Source organism: Lactuca serriola, chromosome 4 (assembly GCF_051521515.1).
Source record: "Lactuca serriola cultivar US96UC23 chromosome 4, Lser_US96UC23_V15, whole genome shotgun sequence".
NCBI classification, from domain to species: domain Eukaryota; kingdom Viridiplantae; phylum Streptophyta; class Magnoliopsida; order Asterales; family Asteraceae; genus Lactuca; species Lactuca serriola.
In genome coordinates, this window is record NC_136411.1 from 330,474,827 (window position 1) to 330,487,735 (window position 12,909).

The window sequence follows — 12,909 nt, forward strand, 5'->3', positions numbered from 1 at the left end:
GCCTTAGACACTATTCCAACAGTCTCCCACTTGGATAAGTCTAGTAACTATACAAGTACAATTCGGTTTGCAATCGTAGCTCTCAAAGACGCTGTCAACTCTGATCTAATCAATCTTGTCCTTCAGATAAGGGAACGTACAGTCCTCTATTAGATATCATGCTGACAATCCTATGGAATGGTTAGTCAAGCATTGAGGTTTCTCGATCTCTGATTTATTTGACATAGAACTTAATCGAACACATCAATTCAGTTCTGACCGGGCCCGACACATAAGTCAAATCAAATCATCGAGCGGCCGAGATATCGCTTTTTCCCTCTTAGAGAAAAGTTACAGATAAACTTCGACTTATATGCATTTACTTATTCATTAACCAACTATACACAACAATACGTTTTATAACACCAAGTTACTGATGCGTTTTCGTATTATCAATGTACAATCAATTAACAAATAATAAACCACATATCTAGGTTTTAAGACTATATGATATTATCATCTTGCGATCACCTTTTATATCGTATTCCATAAGGTGATTCCAGCAAGTGCGAGTTTATTCCAATGCTCAAAACTAGTTCATAAGCACTCATGAACGTTGCAGCAATCCTTTGCTATGTCTAACACCATTTAGACATTGTACACACCAGTTCATGACAATCTTCATTCATATCTACTCCCAACATATGAACGATTGTGGACCATTTGAACAATTCGATTATTCCTAATAAACTCAATTATTCTGGAAGTCAAAACATGCAAAGTGAAACAATAGCTAAACAATTAACATAAGATAGTAACATTACTCATAAATAAAACTCCTTTATTTAATCATCAAATGTTAATTACATTTATCTATTATACGTTTCTAATACTATCTAATCTATGCTAATATCATCCTTCAACCCAATACTCCTAGCATGCTGGAAGTGCTTAACCCTACTCAGTCCCTTCGTAAGCGGATCTGCTGGGTTATCTTCTGATGATATCCTATTTACTACGAGTTGTCCTTCTTCTACACGATGTCTAATGAAGTGATACTTTCTGTCGATATGTCTTGATCTACCATGATCCCTCGGTTCCTTGGTCAAGGCAACCGCACCTTCATTATCACAGAAAATCTCCATTGGCTCCTTTATGGCAGGTACAACTCCAAGATCACCGATGAAGTTCTTTAGCCATATTGCCTCCTTCGACGCTTCGCTCGCTGCAATGTACTCTGATTCGCACATTGAATCAGCTACGGTTTCCTGCTTGGAACTCTTCCATGTCACTGCTCCTCCATTTAGGGTAAAGACCCAGCCTAACTGCGAACGGTAGTTGTCCCTATCGGTCTGAAAACTGGCGTCACTATACCCTCGCACCTTCAATTCATCACTCCCTCCGAGGACTAAGAACCATTCCTTCGTCCTCTGAAGGTACTTAAGGATGTTTTTCACCGCAATCCAATGTGCTTTGCCAGGATTCCCTTGATATCTGCTAACCATGCTCAAAGCGAAGGCTACATCAGGGCGAGTACAAGTCATAGCGTACATGATTGAGCCAACTGCGGAAGCGTATGGTACTCGGCTCATTTCTGCTATCTCAGCTTCGGTACTCGGACTTTGATTCTTACTCAATTTGGCATTACTTTGTATCGGTAGTTCTCCCTTCTTTGAGTTTTCCATACTAAAACGTTTTAGTACTTTCTCTAAGTAAGTATTCTGACTAAGTCCAATTAGTCTCTTACTTCTTTCTCTTACTATCCTTATTCCCAAAATGTAAGAAGCCTCTCTGAGGTCCTTCATAGCGAAGCACTTCCCGAGCCAGGACTTAACTTCCTGCAGAGTCGGGATGTCGTTTCCTATGAGTAATATGTCATCGACATATAGAACGAGGAAGTTTACTATACTCCCACTGGCTTTGACATATACACAAGATTCGTCTTCGCTTCGTACAAATCCAAACTCTTTGACTTTCTCATCGAAGCAAAGATTCCATCTGCGAGACGCTTGTTTAAGTCCATAAATGGACTTCTCAAGCTTATACACTCTATTCGGGTGCTTCGGATCCACAAACCCCTCTGGCTGAGCCATGTAAACATCCTTAGCCAACTTTCCGTTAAGGAAAGCGGTCTTGACATCCATTTGCCAAATCTCATAATCATGAAATGCGGCAATTGCTAGCATCACTCTAATAGATTTAATCTTCGCAACTGGTGAGAAGGTCTCATCATAGTCAACTCCGGGAGTTTGAGTAAAGCCCTTCGCGGCCAATCGCGCTTTATATGTGTGTACATTCCCATCCACGTCGGTCTTCTTCTTGAAGATCCATTTGCACCCAACGGTCTTACGTCCGGGCACATAATCAACCAATTTCCAAACTTGGTTATCATACATGGATTGGATCTCGCTATCCATTGCCTCCTTCCACTTTACAGACTCCGGGCCTGCCATGGCTTCCTTGTAGCTATTAGGTTCATCAAGGTTTACTAGTGTACCATCACTAATATACGTGTCCCCTTCGGTAGTAATATGAAAGCCATAAAACTGGGGATGAACTCTAACTCTATCGGAACGTCTAAGAGGTAAGGATTCGTCAATTGGTTCAACCGGAGTTTCCTCCTCGGGTTGAATGCCAGCGGTAGAGGTTCCTTCATCTATCGACTCTTGAATCTCTTCAAGTTCGATTTGCCTCCCACTGTCTCCTTGGCTTATGAGTTCTCGCTCTCGGAAAACTCCTCTCCTCGCAACGAAGACAACATTGTCCTTCCGTCTATAGAAGAGATATCCAAAGGATGTCTGCGGGTAGCCGATGAAAATACATCGCTCACTTCGAGGTTCAAGCTTGTCGTGAGTATCTCGTCTTACGAAATCCTCGCAACCCCAAACCTTGATATGTGCCAACGAGGGAGCTTTCCCTATCCACATCTCGTGAGGTGTTTTGGCAACCTTCTTAGTAGGGACTCGGTTAAGGATATGGGCGGCAGTCTCTAAGGCATACCCCCAAAAAGAGATAGGTAGTGAAGCACCACTCATCATAGAGCGAACCATATCCAATAAGGTTCGATTACGCCTTTCTGCCACACCATTCAACTGCGGTGTCCTAGGAGGCGTCAATTGTGAAACTATTCCACACTCCTTGAGATAATCGTGGAATTCAAGACTTAGGTACTCTCCTCCTCGATCGGATCGAAGCATCTTGATTTTCCTGCCCAATTGATTCTCCACTTCATTCTTGAACTCTTTGAACTTTTCAAAGGTGTCTGACTTTTGCTTGATTAAGTAGATATACCCATATCTACTATAGTCATCGGTAAAAGTCACATAGAAGCGGTTCCCATCCTTCGTGGTTGATCTAAATGGTCCACATACATCGGTATGTATTAGGTCCAATAGACCCTCGCCCCTTTCACATGTACTCGTGAAGGGTGACTTAGTCATCTTTCCAAGTAAACAAGACTCGCATGTGTCATCTTCCCTAAGGTAGAATGACTCCAACACTCCATCCTTTTGGAGTTGGGCTATGCGTTTCTTGTTGACATGTCCAAGACGACAATGCCACAAGGATGCTTTATCCATGCTAGTGGAAGAATCAATATTCAAAACATCATTTCCTAAGTTATCAACAATCATAACGGTTTCATATATTCCATTACATGGTATAGCTTCAAAGTAAAAGACACCATTTAGATAAGCCAAAATAGAACCATTATCATTATTAAAAGAAAATCTAAATCCTTGTCTATATAAACCATGAAATGAAATGATGTTTCTAGCCATTTCTGGCGAATAGCAACAATTGTTCAAATCTAAAACCAAACTATTCCTAAGCACTAAAGAATACACTCCAATCTTGGTCACATGCGACGATCTTCTATTCCCCATGATTAGATTAATCCTTCCTTGCTCCACATCCCTACTTCTTCTTAGTCCCTGCACATTAGAACAAATGTGATAACCACAACCGGTATCAAGAACCCAAGAAATAGCATGATTAGAATCGTTAGATTTGATTGTGTATATACCTGCGAAAGATGGCTTGATCTTTCCTTCTTTGATTGCTTGCAGGTACTCTGGGCAGCTTCTCTTCCAATGTCCTATCTTGTGGCAGTGGTGGCACTCTGCCTCCTTCGGGTTAGGACAGGGCTTAGCGGGATCAACTTTGGTCCCACTAGAAGAGGCACCATCTAGGGCTTTCACCTTGCGATAGTTCTTCGATGAAGCTTTCCTCTTCTTTCCCTTTCCTTGACCAATAGCCAAGACAGGAGCAGCGCACGGATTGGGAGTGGGTGCAACAGACTTGTCCTTGAAGTTGCTCTCAGCAACCCTCAAGAGACCTTGGAGCTTGCTTAGGGTGACCTCTTCTTTGTTCATGTGGTAGGTCATCCTAAATTGATTGTACATCGGAGGCAAAGAGTGAAGCACCATGTCGATCGCCAAGTCCTCACCGAAGTCAACATTTAACTTGCGAAGGCGGTCGACATACCTTTACATCTTTTGCAAGTGCACGGTAAGAGATTCTCCATGACCCATCTTCGCGGAAATCATGTTAGTGAAAATCTCATACCTCTCTTGTCTCGCGTTTTGGTGGTACCTCTCCAATAAGTCTTGGTGCATCTCGTACAGGTACATGTCCTCGTAGGACTTTTGGAATTCGGAGTTCATGGTGGCGATCATGATGCAATGTACCTTCGTTGCATCTCGCTCATGAGTTTCAAAGGCGGTGATTTCGGCTGGAGTAGCGATTTCGGTATTGATTTTCTCGAGCTTCTCATCAAGGACATACTCCTTGTCCTCATAGCGAGCAATGGTGCGAATGTATCTTATCCATTGGCTAAAGTTCGTTCCATCGAAGGTGACCTTTTGGCAAAGGCTCATCAACGTGAAAGAACTAGCAGCAGCGTTGTTTGCGTTTGACATCTACAATTAGAAAAGGACAAAGATAGATTAGAATAAGAATCCCTAATTATCACCCAATAAGAAAATTAGGGCTAGGATCCAACAATAACATTTACATATTAGAAAAGGGATGTCGTAATCTAACATGCAAATAAATTGAAGGTAAGTGAATGACGATTCACTAATTCTCCATCACAAAAACTAAACTATTAGTCCTAAGTGTTTTTGAGAATTCCTAGGTTCGAATGAGATTCATTGAAACTATTCAATGGCATGTTTAAATCTCGATATGCCCCTCTCGTTTGTGACTGGGATGCCGAGGATCACAAAGCGGGTGTGAATTACCATGCAAATTCACATGGTGCCTTCATTGTAACGATCACCTATTCGATGTGCCGGTAAACCACACACGCTCCATCGAACTATGATAAACAAAGAATCACCCTTTACCACCTTCGCTTAGAACCAATTAGTGTGCCGGTAAACCACACACGCTCCACTAACATCTTAGCAAGGTGCAAAGTGTAATTTCATGGGATTGCATCAATTCACTTTTCCTAAAGTAACTAGGATTGGGAAAATTTTAAAATATGTGTAGTTACTTTGTATTTCTTATTATACTTTTAATGAGAGGATGAGGTTGCCCTATCCTACCCGTTCGGCTAACGACCCTCCACCAATCAAGCAAGCGGTGGGTGTGAGTGTACACCCATTAAGCGCCATTTTATAGGCCGCAACCTTATACCCACCTTATAGATTGACTTCGTGAATGAGGCCTACTAACGGTAAGACTAGCATTTAGTTATACATATATATATATATATATATATATATATATATATATATATATTATTCTAATAATATCATATTAGTATAGGGTTGTATTTTAAACCTTTTAAAATCTAGGGTTTGGAATTTAAGTTGTCTAAATTAAAGCTTTTAATCACAAATATAAATTTCAAAACTTGAGGGCAAGTTTTAAACATTTAAAACATGGAGGATCAAATAACAAATAATTCCAATTAACAATTAATATCCTAATTATCTATATTTGATTTATTCAAGATTTCTTTGAAAGATAATTACCAAAATAATTAAGATAATTAATTAATTATCATATAAGGAAATTAAATATTTAATTAGTTGATAAATATCTTTTGCTAGATCAAGATAATAGTCATATATATCATAAAATCGGATTTAGGTTGATCTATCATGATTAAGGTAAGTTTCCATAAGATAAACACAAAGAAATCCCGAATCTGGTCATTCCTGACGCCTGGACTCGCCGAGTGCACAAGGGGACTCGCCGAGTCAGGCCTACTCGCCGATTCCACCTTGGGACTCGCCGAGTCAGTGACTCAGAAACCAAAAATTGAATTTTGCAGGTTTGTTTCAGTTAATCAAGCAACAATTTAAAGAAAACCAAGCTAGGCTCTGATACCACTGATGGGTTTTAGCCATAAGAACTTTCCTATGTGCGCATGCAAAACCCTAATGCTCGGATCTAGGCTTTCGAATAAATATGCTTTGAATCCAAGACTTCTAATGACTAATTAGGTTAAATAACAACATTGAAACAGATCTAGAATCATACCTTTGAGTTCCTTGTTGATCTTGAGGTCTTGGAGCTTCTAGAGTCACAAATGTCACTCCTCTAATGGCTTACAAACACCAAAGCAAGGAGGATGATTTGGGAGAGAGGAGAGGGGAGGAATTTCGACCAGAGGTTCCTTACTTTAGGTCAGGTGTCGAATTCCATCAGCCATAGGGTCTATTTATACTTGTAGACTCCTTAAGGGTTACAACCTAAACCCTAATTGGATAACCTAGACTTTAAGTTAATCCATATCCTTTCCTTGATAATCCTTTGGACGTATTGGCTTATCATAGCCCTAGAAGTCGTCCAATCCTATATCAATAAGGATTTACAGTCTAAAGTTTAACTATCAAACTTTCACCAGAGTTTGCCAGGGTTGACTTTGAGGGTATTTATGTTATTTTAGGATTTTGACAAACTAATCACACGATGATAATAGGAAGTGTAGTTGGAGCTGCGCGTGGGGACTTATCCGATCTTATCTTATCAGTTCAACATTTTTGAAAGGTGAGTCTCCTCACTATACCAATGGGTCCAAGGTACCAAGGTCAGCTGATTATTGTTATGAGTTATGACTAGTTGGTTATAGGATAGGTGGTATGCTAGGTATTTGTGATACCTGTGTGAAAGACCTCAGGGGGTTCCCGACGCGCTTATCTGTAAGACCTTGGAGGGTTTCCATGGTATTCTGATATATCTGCATGTGTGGTTTGTATGTTATTTCTTGGTAGTAAAAACTGTATAGGGGTTCCCACGGCAGGAAGACCGTGTGGGGTTTCCCATGGCAGGAAGACCATGTGGGGGTTCCCATGATAGGTAGTTAACACCATGTGGGTGTTCCAGTGGCATTAGGTGTAAGACCCTCGAGGGTTTCCATGACATCATTATATGTTGTATGCATGCCTTGTATGGTTTATGTAGCTTTTATAGTTAATATGGATTATGTGGATTGTGTGGAGTATGCTTTGGGGAACTTACTAAGTGTTAGATTACAGTTTATTGAATTGTTTCAGATACTTCTGAGCCTAAGTGCAAGGACAACGTTTGATGGCGCGACATGCACTATTCAATACTTGTTTTGATGGGACGCTCTGATATTGAAATAAAATATTGATGTTATGGATTTTGAAAAAAATTGTCATTGATATTTCATATTTTGTGAAAATGATTTGGCTAATTAAAAATGAAAAATTTCTTTTGTAAATTGGGTCGTTACAAATAGTTTTTTTTCCTTCTATTTATAAAAGGTAATTTTGTATCTATATGTATAAAAACCATTATTATTATAAATAAAAATACATTAAAGTACATATTTATAATCATAAAATACTCTTATAGATATAAATATATTTCTTTTATAATTTCACATATAAATACACATAAATATGCACTAAAACCTATGAAACAAGAGCTCAAGATGGATAAAAAAACGTATTAACACATTATTGAATATTTATGTGTATTTATACGTAAAACTACAATAAAAATATGTTTATATGTATAAAACATGTTATATATATATGTCTAAATATGCATTTGAATGAACTTATGATGATAATAATATTTTTTATACATATAGATACATAAGCAAGTATTTATACAGAGAAATATTTAAAAAATTATTTAATACATATTAATTCATTTTATACATATCGAATGCGTAAGTATCCATTTTATATAAATAACTACTGAGAAATATATACTTAAACTTCCAATGCTTTTGTGGATAAGTTAGTTGTCTTATTACTTCAAAGTCGTTGTTCAAATCCTACTTTTATATTTCATCTATTTTTAATTTTCAGGTACAGATTATGTAATATGGTGATCCTTAATTCTTCAATTCATGCCTTGGGTCAACCGGTAAGACTCCATATATTTGAGCGAGACGTTACGGGTTCCAGACCCATTCAACCCTATGCTCTTTAAAAAAAGTTAACAACCGCATGCCACATTAGGTTTCTAAGGCTAAGTAGAGTGTCACTCGCCACTTGCTAACTTTTGGCGAGAAGAAAGAGATGATGAGGAACAAATTTGATTGGTGGGATTAAGGCGCATGTAGGGGATTTGTTCTGCATCCTAATTAGTCCTTATCTTTTCCAAGCATTTCTTTTCGCCGAGTTACCAAAGATTTTATAAACGTGAAAACCCTAGTTTTTGATTCGTCCAATGGGATTAGGGCACATGAAGGGGATTTATGTTCAAATGTTAGTTTTGTTATTTAGGTTATTGAACTGCAAGTATTGGTTCACTGGATTGAATTAGGGGGTGTTTGGATTAGCTTATTAGCTTATTTGTGGTGTGAATAAGCAATAAACAATAAACATGAGGAAAGATGCTTATTAAAATTAGCTTATTTAGCTTAATAAGCTGGATTTTATCCAAACACTCAAAGTTAGCTTATTGTGGGAATAAGCAATAACCACCTCTTTTTTTCCTATCCAAACACCCCTTAATTGAGTTTTAATTTGCATATGTTTTAAGACGTTTCATATTTGGTGATTTTAGTTGGCTTAATCGAGGAGGTTACTGACCAAAGCTAAATCAGTATTTTGCTTGATTGCATAGTACCATGCTTCTGTAATAACTTCTTTGCCACACATTTGTTTCAATTGCATTACATAAGATTTACTTCATGATTATATACTAGCTGAATTTCTTGGTGGGATTATATCGAATTAAGGGTAGTAATTAGGAACCATCGAGGGATCATAGTTTATAATGGGAAGAATCAAAGACTGATTTGGATGGTAAGTGCGTAGTACGTTATTGTAGTATTAAAAAATGTTTGTTTATTATAATAAAATAATTAAATTAAATTAGAAAAAGTAAATAAAAAAATGGAGTGTTAGGAGTGTTACTACTCCATATCAAATATAAGATTAAGTGATAAATAGAAAAAAATAAAATGACACTCAAAAAACTGACATGACAATGTGGTAGAAATGTTAACACTCCCCTCTACAGCCACATCAAAAACCCTTCTAGCCTATAAATCTAAACATAACAACCTAAATCTTCAATCTTGAACTTCTATTATTGGGTCTTCAATCACATTTGCTACTTGACATTTTATATATATATATATATATATATATATATATATATATATATATATATATATATATATATATATATATATATATATATATAACATGAGTCATGAACTTGGAATCTTGTTCTTCTTTTTGTGTTTCTCTTTTTCTTCATTTTTTCTTCTTTGCTTTTGTTGCTTTTCTTGAATCATCTTTAATAGACTCTTATTTTCTTCATTTCTTCAAATTTCTTCATTCTTTGTGTTGCTTTTTGGAAGGTCTAAGGAATTTCATCAAGTAACATAGGACTCCAATAGTGAAAAATGAGTGATAGATAGAGGCTAATATGAACACCTAATGATCATTGACAATGTGCCAAGATCAACTAAAAAGGGTGGGGAATGACTCAAAAATGGGTGTTACCGAAAAGACTTGGTCCCAAAAGATGTGAATTGGGGGACCCACTTCAAAGTTCATCAAGCACCTCAATGCAAGGTGTGATAAACAAAATCTATCTAACTATCTACTCTATACCCCTAGAAAAATGATAACCTATCCTAAAAAGGCGGTGAGACTCTAACTAAGCAAGGCTCGGACGAGACTCGGGAGTACTAAGGGGTACTCCCTCCAAAACCAAGATGCGAGTCTTCAATATCTTTAATGTCTTCAAAATACCTTACTGGGCTAGTCTTTGCTCGCACACATTGGCATGACGAACCACATCCCTCCGCACCTAGACCCAATCAAGCTACCTGCATCTGACCCCCACACAAGTGGTCTCAAAGTGGTCTGTGAGGCTCAAAACGTGTCCCATTCATCAAATACAAGGAATTCCATATCAAGACCCGGGACCAATCTATGATTCAATACTTATGACTCGACGCTATGGTACCTGTAGGGATGAGAAGACAAGAGAGAACAAAAATACATGAACCTAACCTAGAATGCATCTAAAAAGTATGAAAATTAGAAAAGAAAGAAAGAAAATATGCAAATTTTTTTTTTTTGAATTTTTTTATGCAATTTTTATGAATGCCCTAAATGACTAACTCTAAATGCAACTATATACAACCTAAATGCAATAAAAATAAAATATTAGATTACCTCACCCCAAGCTTAAAATTAAACATTGTCCTCAATGCTTAGGATGAGAGTAAGGAAGGATCATACCAGGATCAAGGTGGAGGAGGCCCGCGAGGACGGTATGGAAGCAACACACGGGTCGCATAATGATGCTTGGATGGAGTTCTTGGCCGCCTAAATACACATGCATGAAAGCTTGGTCGCGCAAAGGACGCATATGAAATGGCTCGAAATTTTCTTATGAAATGACATATTTGCGCGGGTGGGGGGCAGCCGCGCACACATGTCAGAATACATCCCATGTTGGGGTAATTTGGAACTCAGAATTTGCGCGACTGGGGGTCGGTTGCGCAATGGTTGTGCGGGAACCCGCACACAATAATCAGAGAGCACCCCATGTTGGTGTAATTTGGAACTCGGGACTTGTGCGGCTGGGGTCGGTCGCGCAAAGTCTACGCGGGCACCCGCGCAAAAGTCAAATTTTTGGATTTTTTCAAACTTCACCAAAATCACTAGAAGACTTCTATATGCTTATTTTTAGGCCAACTTCAAGTTTAGAAACACCCAAAACTTCAAGCGGAGATTATTTATTCACAATGCATTTATTTAACGTCTTTGCCAAGACATAGCCCCGCTTCCGTCAACCTTCGTAAATCGGTGTTTCCATTGTTACGTTGTCGAATTCTCCCGTGTCAAAGCCTTCATAAAATAGTTTCAAATGATGCCCATTCACTTTGAAGATTTGGTTTGTTTCCAAACTCTTGATTTCAACCACACTAGGATCAAACACTTTTATAACAATAAAAGGTCCATGCCATCGAGATCGCAATTTTCCCGGGAATAGCTTTAAGCATGAATGATAAAGAAGAACTTTTTGACCCGGAATAAAGTGTTTTTGGGTTATGTGTTTGTCATGAAATGTCTTTTTCTTATCTTTGCACCTTTTGAACCTTTTAATTATCTTTTTCTTGATCACTTCTATCATTGGAGAATTTAATCTTCTTTGAGCTTCCCTATTATGCTTACAATCATCTTCCATGAGTATCTTGTTTGTGAATACATTAGGGCTTATCTCGTTTATTGGCTCAATCACATCAACCCGATACAATGGAGAAATGTTACTAGGGTACCTCATTCCTTCAAAGATGTTGAAGTGAATGGTTTCTCCATCAAACTCCATAGTTATCTTTCCTTTATGGACTTTAATGATTGTGTGAGCGATATGCATGAAAGGTCTTCCAAGGAGGATCATAGATGATTTGGAAAGAGTCTTCTCTTCAAGATCAATGACATAAAAATCCGCCGGAAAAACAAGTTGATTAACTTGTACTAACACATCCTCCAACACTCCTCTTGGAGACACACTTGACTTGTCTGCTAATTGAATGATTACTCTAGTTTCTTCCAAAGGTCCAACATTGAGAGATTGAAAAACCGAATATGGAATCACATTGATCGAGACTCCAAGATCTAACATGGCACTTTCGACATGCAAATCACCAATGGTACAAGGGATAGAAAATATTCCTGGGGCCTTGCATTTGGGAGGTAACTTCTTTTGGATAACCGTAGACCCATTTGCATTGACTTGAATCTTTTCATTTGCCTTGAATTTCCTCTTCTTGGTGCACAAATCCTTGAGAAATTTTGCATAACTTGGAATTTGCTTAATAGCATTCAATAGTGGAATGTTGATTTGGACCTTGCGGAAAGTTTCAAATAATTTATTTTCTTATTTTATCTTCTTGGAAAAGGCTAACCGAGAAGGGAAGGGTGGTGGTATGACCAATGGTTTTATGGGTTTGTTGGAAGAGTCAGGTTGATCAACGTTTGGCATAACTGGTTCCTTTGGGGGAGCTACAACTTTTGAAGGTTCAACCATGATGACTTCATCTTCTTCTCCTCTTAAAACTCTTTTAGGGTTGCTTTCTCCAAGTGTTTTCCCACTTCTCAAAGTTATTGCACTCACATTGGGGTTCTTCTCGGTTTGAGATGGAAGTTTTCCCCTTTGTTCCATCTTGTTGAGAGCGGTGGCCAAGTCTCCGATTTGTGCTTGAATGTTTGAGAAGGTATTCTTGGTCTCTTATTGAAACTGGCTTTGGCTTTGAGCAAGAGAAGTAATGAGTTCTTGAAGGCACATTTGATGGTTACCACTTGATTGGCCTTGTTGTGGAGGTTGTTGGTAATTTGGAGATTTATAAGAAGTTTGTGGATATGGAGGTTTTTGAGATGGGTATTGTGGATGTTGAGGTCTCATCAAAATGTTTGGTGGATTTTTCTTTGGTGGGTATGAGTTGTTTGGGTTATTCCTCTAATT

The 12,909-nt window shown here is 38.2% G+C and overlaps 1 protein-coding gene across 1 annotated transcript; it reads right to left on the reverse strand.

The window, feature by feature from the left end:
* Positions 1-11,232: 11,232 nt before the first annotated feature.
* Positions 11,233-12,609, reverse strand: LOC145099597 (uncharacterized). Its single transcript, XM_079037144.1, has 3 exons — positions 12,379-12,609; positions 11,958-12,294; positions 11,233-11,867 (listed from the first exon to the last, which is right to left on the reverse strand). The coding sequence occupies exons 1-3, from the start codon at positions 12,607-12,609 to the stop codon at positions 11,233-11,235; spliced, it is 1,203 nt and encodes a 400-aa protein (XP_078893270.1).
* Positions 12,610-12,909: the final 300 nt, after the last annotated feature.